General features: G+C 47.1%; 1 protein-coding gene across 2 annotated transcripts in view; it reads left to right on the top strand.

The window, feature by feature from the left end:
* The window catches only part of FSD2 (fibronectin type III and SPRY domain containing 2), a 22474-nt gene extending 5352 nt beyond the window's left edge, over nucleotides 1-17122 (top strand). The window contains exons 6-13 of one of the 2 annotated variants that reach the window (XM_007470055.1): nucleotides 759-880; nucleotides 2882-3037; nucleotides 5453-5587; nucleotides 6301-6451; nucleotides 9123-9256; nucleotides 11647-11779; nucleotides 14684-14860; nucleotides 16870-17122. In XM_007470055.1, the coding sequence (XP_007470117.1) occupies nucleotides 759-880; nucleotides 2882-3037; nucleotides 5453-5587; nucleotides 6301-6451; nucleotides 9123-9256; nucleotides 11647-11779; nucleotides 14684-14860; nucleotides 16870-17122 (1261 nt within the window). The remainder of the gene's footprint in view (nucleotides 1-758; nucleotides 881-2881; nucleotides 3038-5452; nucleotides 5588-6300; nucleotides 6452-9122; nucleotides 9257-11646; nucleotides 11780-14683; nucleotides 14861-16869) is intronic. The other variant, XM_007470056.1, reaches the window with a different exon arrangement.
* Nucleotides 17123-18908: the final 1786 nt, after the last annotated feature.

Raw genomic sequence — 18908 nt, 5'->3', positions numbered from 1 at the left:
TCAGCAGGAGGAACAGAGATCATCCCCAGCATCCCCCAGCTGGGCCAAGGCCCAGACCGTGTGCTGCGGAAAGCATGCACGTTATAGAGTCAGACTAGAGTTTAAATCCTGCTACCCCCATGACCTTGGGCAAGTCCAACCAGTCTAGCACCCACCTTCCTTACCTACAAACAGGGATAGCTTTATGGGAATAAAATCAGACAATGTCTGTAAAGCAACATGAACACTGAAGCTTAATAATATAAGGGTTAAGAGCATGAGTTTTGGCAAAAGACAGACATGGTTACAAATTGTGCCTCTGCTACTTACAAACCCTGTGAGGGCCAGGAGCATGCGCAGGAGACCCAGAGCCCCAGTCCATGGTCATCGACTTGAGGGCACTTGACCACGTGGAGAGGGAGTCCCAGAGAGGCTGTATGTCTTTGGGGCCTGGGGTGATGTGGGGTGGGAACTCCCAGGTCAGCATCGGAGGATCTTCCAGAAGGTGTGGATCTGGGGCTCATAGGTGGACATCCTCCCGCCCCCTACCCTCTGACATGACCCCACCCCTTCTCCTCTCCTCAAAGGCATAAACCAACCTGCCCATCCCTGTGGGTGACCTCGTAGGTCAGTCACTGAAGCAGATGCCAGAAGGCAGCCCGCAGCATGTTAAAATAAGGAAATAAAAGTTCATCCAAGAGACCCTCGTTGCTTATCACTAGTGACCCCCGAGGAGAATGCCCCTCCATTCTCATTAGTGTGTCTTTTTATACTCACAGACTCGGAAAATTCCTGAAAACAAAAACAGATGTGGAAATCTCGGCGCAGCCTGAATTTGAAGACCAGACCTTGGACTTCTCTGATGTGGAGGAGCTTATGGGCTCCATTAACACCATCCCAGGTGCGTATCTCACTTGTGTGCGTACTTCACACCGGTTTCCCTGAGCTTTGAGTTAGAAACTTTGATGGCTAAAAAAAAATCATAAAGATTTAGAAACAGGCATTTTCCCCCCACCAGCTGCATAAGCTTCATGGTTTCGTCTTTATAACTTGTAAGGGTGAAAACAGAGGCTGACCTTCCTGGGGTAAATACCCACCCTCACTCTCCAGGGTGCCAACATCTGGCCCCAGAAAGCCTAATTTACTCTAAGCAAGTATCCCAAATTTTATTTCCTCGACTGTTGTATTTATGTTCCTCCCAGGTGGCTGTTTTTAGCATAGGGTTAAGAGATGGGCTTTGGAATCCTATGGAGCTGGTGAGAATCCCAGCCCTGCTACTTCCTAGCTGTGTGACCCTGGACAACTTACCTAACCTCTCTGAGCCTTGGTTTCCTTGTCTGTAAAATGGACATAATCATGACTCATGGGGACATGGCAGGAAATAAATAAGGTAATGTACGTACAGCATGTCACACGGTGCCAGGTAGCTCTTAAAAATCTTATTGTGATAACTTATTTTTAAGAATGATACTACAATTTAGCTTTTACTGATTGCTCACCTTTCCTTTCTCACCAGCACCCAGCAACATTCTGAACAATGTTTTGTATATCATTTTGGTTTTTCCTTTATACAGGTTTTTAAAAAATAAAAATGGAATTATTGTTTTGTAATCTGCTTTCTTTTTTTAGCAAAACAATTGTGACGAATATTTTCTCGCACTGATAAATTCTTCTACATCACTCTGATGGCTAATATATACCTTAATCTGTTTACTTAATCCTCAACTGTTGGATGCCGAGACGTTCTTAGGTTTTTCACCATTATAAACCATACTGCAATGAATGTCCTTAATTATAAATCTTGGAGGCCATTCTTAGACTTACTGGGTCAAGGGGAGATTTCACTGAACTATGAAGTCCTTTGGATGGTCTAGGGATGGTGTTGCCCAAGTAATCAGGCCCAGTCTTTTGGAAGGAAAGGCACTATCGCCCAAGTCAGCGCTTGAGAAACATGGAGATTTTTCCACATCCTCCTGTGTCCAGGTCCCATGCAGACCATCACCCTCTTGCTTCCAGCTGGAGCCATCCCTCTTCTTACTGCATCCCCTGATGGGGCTGTTCTCTGCAGGGTATAGAAGGCATCTTCTGTGCATCCTGAACTCCATCACATGGGGATACATGTTCTTTCTCTTCTCACCTTTGTCATGTTAGGGTCTTCCAGCCCCTAACCAGCAAGGAAAGGCTGAGTTCATTCCTTTAAGCCTTACCTGGACTGAACAATTTCAGAATTTGAAAATAAGGATGTTCTTGAAAGCTTGGGATGGAGGGAGGTGCTGCCATTGGAGAATTATGGAAGAAAAACAAGGAGTGTTTCTTGGTTGTGGGTGAGCCTGTGTGGGGCTGGGGGAGGCAGAAATATTAACCTACATAGAAGAAAAGAATTAACTCAGTAGATGGACTCTAAAGAAGTTGGTTCTGAAAAGCACAATTTGGCCAAACCCAATCTTCTCTCATCATAATGAAGGAGACAGTTGTTGGATGGGTCCCCCAGAAAAAGCAAGGCATCCCTGTTAAGGCTTCTTTCACTCCTCTGTTCACTCCAGGGCTGAGGGCAGTAGTGCTGTGGTCCTGGCTGTCCTGCCTCTTTGGATGGTGTGGAAGGGTCAGAGGACCCATCCCTAGGTCAGGACTTACAAACCATACCCCAGCCTGAATTGCTGTCACCAACCCCACTTCCTCTAGCTTGTGTGGATTTGTCAAAGCAGGAACGGACATACCGATTGCTTCAGGCTCACGGTTGGGGGGTTTGGCCTTCCCATCCCTGTCCACTCTGGGCTGCCTCTTCCATCAAGCCCAAGGATGCATTGAGGGATTGGTTGTCCTGTAAAAGGGGCCATTCCCAATTCATACCTCTACTTAAGCCTCCTCCTTTGTTTTGTTTTTCTCTGTTTTCCTTTTCTAGCTCCTTCTGCTCCAGTGATAAACCCACAGGCCCCCAACTCAGCCACAGTTTCCTCAGTCCGAGTGTGCTGGAGCTTATACTCCGATGACACCGTGGAGAGCTATCAGCTATCCTACTGGCCAGTGCAGGACAGCTCGCCTGGGAAGGACCGAGCAGGTGAGGCTCTGTCAGGAACAGAACCACGCTCCAGAACAGCTAAGGCCCCTCGGAGGCCAGGGCCCTGCCTTCCTGGAGGTTGGGAAGGTAGAGATGGGATGAACCTGCACACCTGGCTCCTTGGAGCTGTCACGATCTGGGAACTACACAGAGGATGGGATGCAGGCAGGTGAGCATGGCAGAAAGGAAAGGGAAGGCAAGTTGGGGCCTGACTGGGGAGGATCACAAGGCCAGGCTAAGGTATATGGACTGTATCTACCACCGTCGGGTCAGAGTTGTCCTTGGGATAAGTCTCTGGCTGCACTGTGTGCAAGAGGGGTGGGGACACCCCTCCTTGAAGAGGCCCAGCTGGATTGGCTGGGTTCTAGCAGGTCCTGGCATGTGAGCACGGGCTGGCTCTCCTCAGAGCAACCCTGTGTTGGGAGAATCTGGAGGGTTAGTCTGCAGACCCCCATGGGGGTTGAGGGGGGTTCTGCAGCCTGGGAGGGCTGCTCCTGATCTGATCCACATTCCCAGATGGAGCCAGCTGCTGGGAATGGCCCCCAGCCTCCACTGTGGGCAGCTCTTGGCTCATTCTCTTCCCAGGGAAATGGAGCTGGCAGGCCTGGGGTTAGGGCTGAGATACCTGCCTACCCCCCATAATAGATAAGCCAGTCTCCTATTGAGAAGGGAGAGTCAAGAGAGCAGAGGAGGGGACTTCCCTGGCGGTCCAGTGGTTAAGACTCCATGCTCCCAATGCAGGGGGGCATGGGTTCGATCCCTGGTCGGGGAACTAAGATCCCACAGGCTGCATGGTGCAGCCAAAAAAAAAAAAGAGAGAGAGAGCAGAGGAGCCCCAGTTGAGCATCTGAAGGAATCAGGGATTAGGGCCAGCCTGGCAGGGCCTGTTCTGTGTGCATGGTGTCAGAATGAGATTGCTGGAAAGGGATTTAGAGATCTCCATTTTATGGATGAGGAATCTGGGACCTAGAGAAATGAGCTATCTGTGGGGACACGGTGAGTTACGGCAGAACCAGGATGAGAATCAAGTCCGCAGGCTTCCTGCCCAGAGCTCTTCTCCTTGTACCGGGTCGTGCAGGTGGAGGGTTCTATGTGCCGAAGGGGAGGATGGTTTATCTGCCCAGGGATTTGGAAGGAAGGGGAATCCTTGAGAAAAGTAAGTTTAATCAATGATGAGGGAGAGTGAGGGTGGTCAGAATAAGGACTAAAGGGGGGTTGTGGGGGGGGGGGGGGAGATTTGAAAAGGGAGATTGTGGACCAAAAAGTCAGATCTGATCGATCAGTCAGTTTTTGCCACAAATCAACCCTGTTGGTACCCTCTGCAGAAGAGGCCATTGTGTTGGGGCTTTATCCTGGGGATCAATAAAGATCTTTAATGGATCACTTTGTTATAAAGGAACTGATATCAGAGAGTGGATTAATGACTTATTACTGCCTTTCAAGAGTCTGGGGATGTTTGGACGTGTATCAGTTAGCTTTTGCTGTGTAACAACACCCCCAAACACACACATGTACACAACATATTGGCTAAAAATGACAAATATTTATATTCATTCATTTGTTGGGAGGGGCAGAACAGGGGTAGGAAATTCAGAGGTACAAACTACTATGTATAAAATAAATAAGTTACAAGGCTATATTGTACAGCACAGGGAATATATCCAATATTTTATAATAACTTTAACTGGAGTATGATCTATAAAAGTATTGAATCATTATGTTGTACACCTAAAACTAACATTGTAAATCAAAGGTACTTCAATTTTTAAAATGACATTTATCCAAGAGTTTGCATGCCACAACTAAGAAGCCCGTGTGCCACAATGAAGATCCTGTGTGCTGCAGCTAAGACCCGGCACAGCCAAAATAAATAAATAAATAAATAAAATTTTAAAATAAAATAAAATGGCATTTATGATTTATTATAATTCTATGAATTGGCTGGACAGTTCTTCTGGTCTGGGTCAGCTTGGTAGGGCTGGATGGGCTAGGATGACCTTGCTTATATGTCTAGGGCCTCAGCTGCAATGGCTGAGGCCTCTGTCCATGTGATCTCATCCTCCAGGAGGCTGGCTGAAGGTTGTTTCCATGGAAGTGGAAGCATTCCTGGCAGGAAGAAGACAAGGCCCCTGTGCACCAGCACCTCCCAAATCTCTGTTTGTACCATGTTTGCTACAGTCCCATTGGCCAAAGCCAGTCACATGGTTAAGCCGAGCTTCAAGGCATAGTGGGAAAGACCAGACCTCTCAATGGAAGGATCAGCTGAGTCACGCTGCCGAGGGGCATGCATACACAGATGGGAGGAATTGGTGGCCAGTTCTGTATCCATTACAGGGGAAATAGATTACAGCGCAATGAACTTGGAGCCAGTTGGCCTATTTTAAGGTTGAATACTTGTCTTTATTTTTTCCCCAGAGTTTACGATGACGGTCAAAGAAACATATTGCTCAGTGACAAACCTTGTGCCAAATACCCAGTATGAATTTTTGGTCACAGCTCAGAACAGGGCTGGCCTCAGCCCCGCCAGTGAGTGTGCAGTGTACATGACAGGTAAGGGGGCCATTTGTTTCTGTAGCAGGACCTTCACTGAAGGGGACACAAGAGTCACGGCTTCCTTGACGTGGCAGGGCTCTTGATTTCACTTGGAAGGGCAGGAATACCTTTGCATTTTTTTCTTTCATTTAATACACCAAATCTATATGCCTGATATGGCAGGCATATCAAAAAGTACTGCTCTTGGACACAGTACCATTTGAACCTTGCAACCATCCTCCATTCCAGGAACATCTGAAAGGGATTCCCTGGTGTCTCAGTCCATTTGGGCTGTTATAACAGAATCATACAGATTGGGTGGCTTATAAACAACAGAAATTTATTTCTCATGGGTCTGGAGGCTGGGAAGTCCAAGATCAAGGTGCCAGCAGATTCAGTGTCTGGTGAGGACCCATCCTGGTTCAGAGTCAACTGTCTTTTTTGCTGTGTCCTCACATGGCAGAAAGGGGAAAGGGAGCTCATTGGGTTTTCTTGTATAATAAACCCCTTTGACCCTCATGACCTAATCACTTCTCAAAGATTCCAGATACCATCACATTGGGGAATAGGTTTCAACATATGAATTTGGATGGGGACACAAATGTTCAGTCTATAGCTTTCTATTGCACTGAATCTCTTGCAAGAGAGTGCTTGCGATGTCTGCCCATGCTCTGGACCACAGGGCTGGATGTGAACAGGTTTGTTCATCTCTCCCTTTCCCCTGCATTTAGCGCCTTGTCCCCCCATTATGAAAAGCAAAGAGATAAAGAGCTGTGAAGAGGCTGCGCTGATCTGCTGGGAGTCTGGGAACCTGAATCCTGTGGACTCATACACGGTGGAGTTGACCCAGGCAGAAGTGCCGGAAGCCTCGGGCGTAACTGAGTGAGTCATGAGGGGCATTGGCTGGGCACGAGAGGCCTTGACACAGAGACACAGCTTAGGAAATGTGTGGAGTCTGGAGAGGTCAGAATTTGTGACACACAGGAACCTTAATTTTAGGTTGCTTAGTTTTGTGAGAAATACCTGGAATGCTACCATTGAAGGTGAATGATGGATGAGTGAATAAATGATAAACCTCAGGTTTGCTTTCTTAGCACAACCAAGGTTTACCATCATTCATTCAACAAGTATTGAGCGCATAGGTGGTGCCTGGACGTTGGTGAACCAGACAGACGAATTCCCCACCCTTCCAGAGCTGACAGTCGAGTGGGGGGAAATAAACCAAAACCAAGAAAACAAATGCTTAAAATACACAGTTCTATGAAGGGAAAAGAAACTCGATGAAATAGGGAATGCGGTGGAGGTGGGGGCATACTTTGGATAGAGTAGACGTCTGAACTGAGACCTGATGCATGGGAAGGGTTGAGGCCTGAGACAGTGGATGGAGGCAGCACCTGGCCCCTGGGCAGGCGTGAGCTTCCTGTACTGGAGGAAGCAGGAGACCCACCTGGCTGGAATTTAAGAAGTAGAGAGGACTGTGAGAGGCAGAAGTAAAAGAGATTAGATTTCAATGTACAAACATCATGTCCATGGTAGAAGGCTGTCTGGAGGCTCACATTCCTCTTTGGTTGGCAGAGATCTGGAGGGGTTCACAGATAAAAGAAGCTGGACTCAGTGACCACAAGGGCCTGCAAATCCTACAAATCTACAGCTGTGTACAGTGGAGGAAACATGGATGTACCTCTGGGTTACAACCAGGCAGTGCAGAAGCTTGTGGAAGGGGAATGAACCAGGCAGCCTGGTACCAGCCACCAAGTCCCAGGGGCTTCCCTGCTCTGGAGAAATGGAAGAGAGGGGTTTGGTGTCAACAGATTCTTCCATGCTAAATTCAGGGTTTGGGCCATGGCCATCTATCCCACCCACCCATTTGCCCCAGGTAGAATCCATATGTCCACGAGAACATCAGGGCTGCTGACCTTAGTTGCTGACCTTGCCTGCTGATCTACTCCTGGGGATCCTCAGAAGCAGGGCAGTGAGTCCAGTGGTCTGGCCACCTGAATGGTTTGGATTTCCTTTGCAACTTGTGCTGATACTTTAAGGGCACCTGATACCTGGGACCAGCCCATTATGACTGGGGTCATCAGAAGGCTGGTCAGTGACCTAGGTGATCTGGGATGGTGCTGACTCTCCTAGTATAAACCTAATCATGGCATCCTGTTGCTCTGGAGAAAAGACAAAATTCCTTCACAGGCTCTGGCCCCTTCCTGTCTCTCCAGGTTAACCACACCAGCTCTCCCTCCCTCTCTGGCCCCAACCACATTGGTCATTATTTTAGTTCCTCCTACTTTCCATACTTCTTCCTGCCACAGGACCTTTGCACATGCTTCTTCTATGTAGGAGACTCTTCTACTCTCTTTTTATCCAATTACCTCCTCGTCATTCTTCAGAGTTCAGCTCAAAAGTCACCTCTCCCCTACTATACCTTCTATAGTACACTGTCAACTTGTCATGGTTACCATCTTATGTTTCTTCCAGTGATGGCTTGAGAAATGCCTCTCTTATAGACTGTAAGCTCTATGAGGACAGGGACTACATTAATTTTCCCTAGGGCCTCCCTATACAGTCTCTGAAACCTAAGGTGTTTAGTTAATACTTATTGAATGAAGGGACTTCCCTGGTGGCGCAGTGGTTAAGACTCTGCACTCCCAATGCAGGGGCCAGGGTTCGACCCCTGGTCAGGGAACTAGATCCCACTTGCATGCTGCAATTCAGAGTTTGCATGCCACAACTACGGAGCCCTTGAGCTGCAACTAAGGAGCCAGAGAGCTGCAACTAAGGAGCCCGCCTGCTGCAACTAAGACCCAGAGTAACCAAATAAATAAATAAAATTTAAAATACTTATGGAATGAATATGTAAAAGTGCCCCTCTGCCCAGAGCTGTAGCCTCAGAGTGACCTGGACATCCCGGCCTCGCCAGGTGTGGGTGTTGTATCTGATGTAAATGGGCATCACCCTGAAGGCTTCTCTTTCCTACTGAACTGAAATGGGGTTGGCAGCTGCAGGAGTAGAGACAGTGGCAACCATGGGCTTGTAATCCTGTATTGTACCACTTGCATAAATTGGATTATTCCCAGTAGGTAGCTGCCCTCAAAGAGGTTAATAGCAGTGGGCTTCTGTGGGCCTTTCAGCTCTAGCCAGATCATTTGTTCATAAATGCAGACTGAGAGCCTGCTAGGGGCCCAGCGCTGTGCTTATGTAAGTGGTACTTGACCCCTGCCCTCAGAGAGGTTGTGGCCCTACCAGACAGACTGAGACACACTGGATTCAACTGCATGCATGTCCCCGCCATGCAGCGTTAGACAAGGTGCCTGGGACACGGGGTGGGGAGCTTGGAGGGGAGAGAGCCAAAGACAGAAGGAATACAAAGAAATGAGAAAAGTGGACCGGAGTGGGAGGGAGCACTGAGGGGGTCAACACTCCTGCCTGCACTGCTGCAGAGGACAGGGGTGGCGGCGGGGGGGGGGAGTTAAAAATCCCTGCTTTGAAAGGGAGGCCTGGTGCTTGGGCCTGGCTGCCTCGGCCCCAGGGTGACTTCAGCTGCCTCCTTGCCCAGGTCTGTTGTGGGCATCCCCACCTGCGAGTGCCTGGTGCAGCTACAGCCCCGGCAGAGCTACACCATCTACGTGCGAGCCCTCAACGTGGGGGGCCCCAGCGCAAGAAGCGAGCCTGCTACAGTCCACACCACAGGTCTGTGACCCCCACCGCATACTCTCTGGGCCCAAAGTGACCCCCTTGTAGCAGACCCAGGGCTGCTATGACTTCATTGTTAAATCGATAAATGTTCACTGATATGAACACATGGCAAGTCAGGCTGGGAAGGGGCTCAGGGGTGATCAAAGCCATGGGGTCCCATTTTACAGAAGGGGAGACCGAAGGCCCAAGTCATACAGCAGTGGGGTGGCTGAGCAAGCATTAGAACTCAGGGTTTTTCTCCATGACCTTCAGGTGGACTAGAGGCTTGTCACACTGGACCTGGGTGGCCCAGAAACCACATTTCACACAGGCTGAACACCACCCCTGGGACATGGTCTTTATGAAATTCCCAGGAAGAGCCATGGGCCATGGATTATCTCCCTGCTATCAGCCCAAACATCTCCTCACCCACAGGCCCAACGTAGCTCTGGATGCCTTAGTGGGTGCCCACATCCATGTCCAGCTCCCACCCCCTGCCCGCACTTGCCATCAGCACGTCATAGAATTGTCACATCTCATGTTCAAGTCCTGAGTCAGCAGAGATATCACTAGAAACATTCCATGCATCTCCTGCTATCCCAGCACTGACACGGCTCTGGGTTCTAAGCTTTGCTAAGGTGCGCTAAAGCCAGGTGGCTCTTCCCACACCTCAGAGAGCAAGCCCAGCTCAGGCCAGCTGCAGATTGGGTGACAGGCAGGTAAGAAGCAGGAGGGAGCCTGGGCCCAGGGCTCAGGGGACATCGTTCCTTTGGCTGGGATCTTTCACTGAGGGATGTAGGGTTATTTTGTCCTCATTTCCAATACCAGGAGGAAAGGTATGCGATTAGTCCCCACTTATGTTCCTTCCACAGAAATGCGAAAAACAAGTTATGTGGCTGCCGAAGGCGGTAGGGGTTAGGGCTGGGATTAGGACTCAGGTTTTTCTTTTATATTGTGATGGAACTTTCCTTTGGTTGACTGGCATTTCTAATTTCTTGTGCTGACTTGGTGTTCTGAAATGTCAAATTCTGGCTGTTTTGATAAGAGAACAGAGCAAAAGGTACAGCCAGCCCTTGGTTATTATTGTCTCTGAATTCCTTTGTTCAAATAATTTGTTAAGAGTGTATTTACAAAAAACTTAAATAAACATGAATCGGCAAAAGACATATCTATCGGTTCAAAAAACGATCCTTGTTTGGGCCTAGAGAGCAGGCAGTAAGGGCCATTCCTGTCAGCTGCAAGGTGGGAACCTGCCTCCCCCTGGTCCATCCGCTCAGATAGCAAATGAAATTTCCAGCAGCATCGAATTGTGGAAATAAATGTGGACAGCTTGGGGCTTCACTGGTGGTGCAGTGGTTAAGAATCTGCCTGCCAATGCAGGGGACACAGGTTCGATCCCTGATCTGGGAAGATCTCACGTGCCACGGAGCAACTAAGCCCGTGCACCACAACTACTGAGCATGCGCTCTAGAGCCCATGAGCCACAACTACTGAAGCCCGCGCGTCTAGACCCTGTGCTCTGTAACAAGAGAAGCCACCGCAATGAGAAGCCCGCGCACCATAATGAAGAGTAGCCCCCGCTGGTTGCAACTAGAGAAAGCCCATGCACAGCAACCAAGACCCAACGCAGCCAAAAAAGAAAAAAAAAAAGTGAACAGCTTGATGGCGAGGCCTGAAGTAGAATTTGAAGCAATGGACATGACAGAATGGGAACTGAGGAGCTTAAGAGACCATGATAGAGAATGAGTTACTATGTCCCTAAACAAAGGATTTTTTAAAAAACTAATTTCTTATTAAACCCATTCGGTAACTTTTTTTTTTATGTGCTTTGTTTTAACCATGATTTGGAGAGGGTTACAATCTCCTTCCTTCTCCCCGGCTGCCCTAATTGAAAGTTGAATGTGGAATTTTGCTAACCTTTGTCAAATTGATCGTTAAGAATTTCCTCAATTGCTATTCCCCTTGGCAAGTAGGTTAGAAATTCCTGTTCGCCAGCAGGTATTTACAGCCTCCCATTTGAGGGCGCAGCCACTGGAATCAGAAGGGCTTGGGGTTGGAATTTGAGTTCTCTCATCTGCCAGCTGACTTCTCAACCACCCTGCACCTGTTTTCTTCTCTACAAGATGGAAATACTAACCCCTGGGTACTCGTAAGGAGTGAATGAGATAAGAGTTACCGCTTAGCTCAGTACTAGACTCACAGTAATCCCCAACACATGTTAACAGCCACCATTATTAGCATGAGGATCACTACCACGCAAAGTCCAGGCTCACGTGTATCGTGCAGGAAGCTAAGCCGGCCAAGCATGGTGAAGCCTCGGCCCGCATGGAGCGCAATGTGGAGAAAGCAGAGGAGTGACTGGCTGTTGGAGGGTGTGTGTGTCTGTGTGCTTCCTCCCCTCGCAGGCAGCTACTTTCGCCTGAACGAGCACACCTGCCATCCCTGGCTGACAGTTTCTGAAGATGGGCTTACGGTGGTACGAAGTGAGAGGAAAGCCCCCGCCAGGGAGCCGCTCCCCAGCGACGCCCGCTTTACCAGGTACTGTATCAGCCCCTCACCCACCTGAACAGTCTGTGAACCAGCCTAATACATGCTGTTATTCGGGTAAAGTTGGATTATGACACATGCAGCCTTGAAGGGGGCTTCAGGCTCACTCCTAGAAATGAGTGAGGGGGAGGGGAAGGTGGGGAGCGGAGGCTGGGGAGAGGGGAGTAGGGGTCTGGCTGGTGCCAGCAGAGGAGACGTGTTGTGGCCTCTGAGGTGGAGTCCTGGGCTCCCAGGGCTGGAGGGTCACACCGTCAGGCCGTGAGAGAGCAGCAAGGACCCAGGTCCCCCAGTGCTTGGCCCAGAGCTCTCTCTCCCACACTGTGATACTATCTAACAAAAGCCCTGGTGAAAAACCAGCCCAAAGCTGGTGGAGGGAATGGTGGTCGTGCTAGTGCACGACCTGAGAGAGGGCCGTCCATCAAAGATGCGCCTTGTCTGTCTGGATCTGTGCTATCTCCAGAGCTTAGTACTCAAGGTCAAAATGATGTATTTGTAACTCATTTCTTTCCAAATGCTTAAAGAAGACTTAAAATAGGGGGCAAGGGACTTCCCTGGTGGTCCAGTGGTTAAGACTTCACCTTACAATGCAGGGGGTGCGTGTTCGATCCCTGATTGGGGAGCTAAGATCCCACATGCCTCGTGACCAAAACAAAACCAAAAGAAATAAACAGAAAAAATATTGTAACAAATTCAATATAGACTTTAAAAATGGTCCACATCAAAAAAAAATCTAAAAAAAAAAACGGGGCAAATATGCCCTACTGAAATAGAAAAATCACAGCGATAGATGAAAAAAAAAGAACACAGCTTAACTTCAAGGGCTAATTTCTGTTTCCAAGATTAAACATTAAACACAGCTCTTAGCTTCCTGGTAATCAGGATGAAAAGAATTCTCGGTGGGTTGGTCTTAGAGTCAGGAGGATCTTATAAGGAAGAAAAGGACTCTCTTAGGGGGGCCAGAGGGGCCACCGATGGAAAACTGCATCCAGCCTCCCTGCCTGGGTCCTGGACTGTCCTGCAGCCGACACTTCCTCTGACACTCGCTCCCTATTGGCCTTCTTACTGCATGTGTGTTACATACCTACTATATGTAAGTGTTAGCGTGTGACAGCAGAACAGCACACAGTACAGTGGAACACAACTTTATCCTTTCCTGCCTCTGCCCACTCAACCCAGGGTTGGGGGGGCACAGAGAGGATTATGAAGCAATAAAGTCCTTACCTGTGTTAAAAAAACAGAATGCAACTGATCAAATCTTAAAGATCTTATTGGCTTTTTTTCAATAATTCATGAGTTGGGCAGCCTCTAATCTACAGCATTTCTATGGTGGGTCTCCTTCATATGTGGTCCTCTGAAAACACACACCTTTGACCAGGCCACTGCTACTTCACTCTGTGTGGATTATAAGACAGCTCTCCGGGTAGACACAGCCTCAAGCATCTTCAGCTTCAACCCTTTGGTGTTGCACTACAAGTTGCAAAACCAGTTTTTGGCCATGTCTTTTGCAAGTCCTGTGTAGGTGGTCCAGCATCTCATATTGTAATATGGGAGTACTTACCACCTACTGTTCCGGTCTTGGCTTTTGGGGTTCCAGCCAAGCTGAGTTAGAGTCCCATTTTAATGTCCTGTTACCAGTACATCTGTTGACCCATGAAACAATGTGCTGTGTGCTGGGGGTAAAGAGACAAAGATAGTCCCTGGGCCGCCCTACTGGCGCAGTGGTTAGGAATCCGCCTGCTAATGCAGGGGACACGGGCTCCTGCCCCGGTCCAGGAAGATCCCACATGCCACGGAGCGGCTAGGCCCGTGAGCCATGGCCGCTGAGCCTGCGCATCCGGAGCCTGTGCTCCGCAATGGGAGAGTCAATACAAAAACATAAAAAGGGCAAAGAAATCAGAGAAAAAGAAGGGTAAGGAAGAGCACTATTAGCCTTACTTGACCAAGGGGACTCAAGGAATACTATCTCCTAGTTGACAGAGTAAGAAAAAGTATGTAAGGACATGGCTTAAATTTGCAAAGTATGTAAGGACATGGAAATTTGCATGGCTTCTCAAAATGTGAAACATGGATCATGATAGTACAGGAGATGAATTTAATGGTACAGAGACTCACTCCTTCCTCCTCTCCTTCCATCCATCCATCCATCTCAGTTACTCTATATCTGCCAGGTGACGTGTTTTTTATTTTTGGTAAAACATAATTTTCTTTAAAAAAAGATATTTAAGTTACAAAGTAAGTTAATTTTAAATAAGAAATAATAACAAAGGTGGCAGGCAGATATAACAAAAAAAAAAAAAAAAAAAAAAAAAAAAAGAAGTGTGAACTGGGGAGGGAGGGGGAGAGGCAGATGGGGACCAAGGAGACCAGAAGCAAGTGCTGGCCAGCTCATGAACCTCAAGCATATGGTTCCATCGACCGTGCTGTGTTGTTAGGTTTCAGTCCCCTTTTTTTTTTTTGGCCACGCCTTGTGGCATGTGGAATCTTAGTTCTCCAATCAGGGATCGAACCCACACCCCCTGCAGTGGAAGCGCAGAGTCTTAACCTCTGGACCACCAGGGAAGTCCTCAATCCAAGAATCTTTCTTCATGAACAAGTGAACCAAACCTTTTTGTTACTATAAAAGCCCAATCACTGTAAAAAGCAAACAGAACCTTTTCTATTGGCTTGTCTCCTCCTCACCTATAACCAGCAGTATAATAATCCTCTTCTAATCTTCAGCGTCAGTCAAGTAAGCTTTGAGAGTTAGGGCTGTGCTGCTTTACAAGTGGGTATTCAAACACCTGCCTCCACACTTCTAGACCACCTACTGACTGACCCCAGCAGTTGGTGTCACTCACCTGCATAGCCGGGCTTGGGTCACCCCAAATCACAGATGCTTCTACTTTCTAAAACCAGGTGTGTTGCTGTCATGGGAAACCTAATTCCAGTCCGAGGGCGCCATTACTGGGAGGTGGAGGTGGACGAGTGTTTGGATTACACAGTGGGTGTGGCCTTTGAAGATGTCCCTAAACAGGAAGACCTGGGAGCAAACCACCTCTCCTGGTGCATGAGGCACACATTTGCATCATCAAGGTAAGGTGAAATCTGGATACCCAAGATTAAAAGGTGCTTTGAAAAGAAAAGAGTGAGAGGTTTCCACTAGTAGTAACTAAGGCCCACGTTATGTTTTCTAAAATATGCTAAGATATTTCAGGACTCATTTCCAGCCCCCTTCCCTAAAGTCCAGATGGAAAGAGAAAGCAGCTCTGGGTACTTCCAATAAAATAGCTAAAATTCATGGAGTACTTATGCTACGCTAAGCACTGTTCTACACTCTTACACATACTATCTCGTTTACTTCCCACAATTGTATTATCCCATTTTAAAGATAAGAAAGCTATGTCCCACAGCAGTTCAATAATCCAACCAGCATGGATTCAGAGCTTGGATTCAAACCCAGGCAGTCTGGCTCCAAAGACAGCATTCTTCACCACTAAGTGATTGGCTTTGCATTTATGTTCAACTTCATTGTTACTAAATGAATAGTTTGACTTGAAGCCCCAATTCCATCTTTTTTAGTAGATGTGGGCAGAGGCTTAATGGTTATGGTTAATTCCAGTTTGCTTCTGTCGCTAAGCATTCTGTCCTCTACTGGAGTAGTTCCATAAAGCTGGGAAAATCCATGAGGCCCAGGCCAATAGACATTTCAGACTTAGAAGGCCATGGGTGCAACCACTCTCCATCTCAAAAATTGCCAAAATTTTTACCACATCAGTTTCCCAGTACCGTGGGTACTATGGGGCCTCTGATCCTCGACTTGCTGAATCCTATTAATGTTTCATCCAATGTTTTGTGCCCAGGAGCCTCCATCGTGGTTAGTTAAATGTTGTCATGCCTAAGCAAAGGTGAGAAGAGCAACTTTCCTCCTGTAAGATATTAAGACTAAAATCAGCTCTGCTAAACCTCAGACCCAGCTTGAGGAATGAAAGAAATCCCGTTCACTGAGCCACATACTGTTTTTGGATATTCTGCCTGAAGTAAGACTAAAAAAATCAGTCTCCTCTCCTAGTCGGTTAAGAACAAGGGGCAGGGAACAACTGAAGGCGCATAAAAGACAAGGAGGAGTCTGTGTGGAGTGGGAGAGGTGAGGTTAAAAGACAGAAGGGTGGGAACACAAGACAGAGTGAAAAAGGAAGGGCGAAAAGCCCAGTGCTAGAGCAGAAGTTTGTAGTCCCACCTTGGAAAGATGTCCGGGGAAGGGGGGTGGGTGGTGGTATTTGTGTGTGTCTCTTAACAGTGGAGGACTCATATTTTTTGTTTCATAGTCTTAGACTCTATTGGTGGTGAAAGGGAAAGTAGAGGGAAGGGCTCATTCAGTTTCTGTTGACTGCTCAGTTAAGAAAAAAACAAGGTGAACTGGGATGGAAAGAGGCTGGTTTGTTCCGACACATCTGGATCATATTCTAAGCGTTCATCCCAGCCATGTGGACCAGCATGCTGGCACACAGAACTTCAAACATCCATAGGGGGCAGAGCTAGGAAATTCCTGTGGCCGCCTTTGGTTTCAGCCATTTTCAAAGCACAAAGGAGAAGTACCCTTCCTTCATGAGAGGGTGCTGGTGCTATACAATACTAAGTGGTGACAGGCCCCCAGGTGCCCCCCTTAGTTTGAAAGTTTAGGAAAGGGATGCCTCAGAGTACTTGTGCACAGATTATACCAAAAGGCCCAATTTATTACATGGAAGATCGTGAGGCTTCCTGTTTCAAATGTCTTTATTACAAGGGATTTACACATCTGAACCTTGAAATCCACATTTTTAAATGTATTTCTATACAAATTTTGATGCAATATGAGTTTATGATACTGTATGTTAAATTTCTGCAGTTAAGTGGCTGCTCAAAAACAGAGTTTTGAAATATAAGTTTCTTAGGACATGTTTTAGAAAAGAGATATATAGTTTGAGAAATGGCCTGTTACTTTGATAGTCATTTAATAAAAGAAAATGATATAATTACAGGAGTACTTGAAAATTGAAAATGTTCTGTAAATAGCCCATCTACAGAATTTCTGAAGCTTTGTTATATCAACGTTTAATCTTTAGGCATAAGTATGAATTTCTACACAACAAGATGACTCCAGATATAAGGATAACGGTTTCCCCAAGCAAGATTGGAATTCTATTAGACTATGAAAATTCAAAACTCTCATTTTTCAACGTGGACATTTCTCAGCATCTGTACACGTTCAGTTGTCAGCTTCACCAATTTGTGCATCCCTGTTTTTCTTTGGAAAAGCCTGGATGTCTAAAGATACACAATGGCATTTCAATGCCAAAGCGCGTCACTTTCTATTAGACCATTTTGATGCCCAGCTTCCTGTCTCTTTTCTGTACCTACCCCTCTCCCAGCCACTCATGCCTCAGCTGCCTGGACTTGGCATTCAAGCACCATGCACCCAGCTCATCATTTATGGTTCATGTTGTTATCTGCCAGACTGTTGTGCTGGCATTCATTTCACCTGACTTGGATCCTGTGTGCTGCCACCTGTGTGATGCTAGGTTAGTCAGTTCTGGCTGTAAAATGAAGGCTCAGACTAAATGAACTCAAAGGTCTTTCAGGTTGTCAAACTGTATTGGTCTACCTGTGTATATGCAAAGTATCTGAGTCCCCAAGGCCTACAGAGCTTGGGGGAGAAGGAGGGAAGAGATACATAAGTGTTAGTGGCTCCAGGTGCCCCAGCACTTGTGACATTTCATTAGTCAGCCAAGAACAGGCGTAAGGTGGCAGGAGGTCACCCACAAAGAGAACCAGGGTAACCACGTGCCGTGCTCAGCAGCCTTCTCCTCTCCTGTTTTCCTAGTAGTCAGTGGCACTCTGGTGAGGTTTCTCCCACCGAACACTTTCTAAAAACCTGCTCCTCTACTTCATAGTACTTACCCCCTTTAATTTTGAAATGATCTTTGTAAAACCTAATTCCATGAAGGCAGGACAGTATCTGTCTTGTTCATCACTCAATCCCCAAGGGCTAACACGTGCACACCAAATACTTGTTTCATCCAGCCACTGCTCTTCGGCCTCGCACTGCTCTCCATGTGAGGGCTGGCAGGGCTTATTCAAACTATTGCAGAAGACCGATGGCAGGAGAGGGACAAACCTGAGGGGGGGCAGTATGAAGGAAGAGAGGGGCAACTGTGGCTAGATGGCAAGACTGGTAAAAATGCAACATTACCTACTACTACATGCTTCCTGGTGTCACACAGCAGCCTACACATAAATAATAATAAATGTGTTGCTTTCACTGTGTGCACGTTTGGGGTAGGGGGGCTAAGGTCTGGTAAAAAATAGACAACATTAGTTGCAACTGATTCTAGGAACTGCCCTATAATGTAAAGAGAACCAGATTTGAAATCAGAAGACCTGAGTTTGATTGCTATTTTGTAGCGATTCTGCGACCACTGAAAAGTCACATTATCTCCCTGAGCTTCTGTTTCTCTTTAAACAAAGAGAAAAATAATACTTGTCTTATAGGATAGGAGATTTAATGACAAACATGAGAATGCATAACAGTGTATGACATATAGCAAATGCACAACAATCTTTTAAGAGAAAATATCAGTCCACCAAGTGCAAAGCTGAGCCCTGGTAGGAGAGGTGGTCTCCAGCCAGCACCTTTGGGCATCCTGCCTCACTGGTCTCATGCCATTTTGTGACCTCGATGCCCAGCTCCCTTGGCTGCATTTCTGGTTCTCCAGTTCAAGTTTCCAGTTGCCACTTAAAGCTCTGCACACACAGCATTTTCATGCTTACCAGTCAAGATGCAGAGTAAATGACTCCACCTGTAAAGCAGTTCTCAGGCACAATTTAGTATCGTGCCCTGTAGATGCTTCTCTAAACATATATGCCCCTGATCTCATCACTTAAAGTTTTACATTAACTGAAAAATCTTTCACTTTAAAGATTTTCATTTTCATGTTTCCCAGTACACTCAAAGTCTGACACAAGGAGCACCTCATCTCCTATCCCAAAACTCTGCCTATTGGTATAAACAGAAGTTCAGATTCTTGAATTCACAACTCAACTTGAAAATCTTAAAGCTCATTACAAACACACACACACACCCCTCTGCCCTGCCAACCTGGAT

The sequence above is a fragment of the Lipotes vexillifer genome, unplaced genomic scaffold (assembly GCF_000442215.2).
Source record: "Lipotes vexillifer unplaced genomic scaffold, Lipotes_vexillifer_v1.1 scaffold532, whole genome shotgun sequence".
Lineage (NCBI taxonomy): Eukaryota > Metazoa > Chordata > Mammalia > Artiodactyla > Lipotidae > Lipotes > Lipotes vexillifer.
Note: the sequence above shows the minus strand (reverse complement) of the source record. Positions and strands in the feature narration are given on the sequence as shown.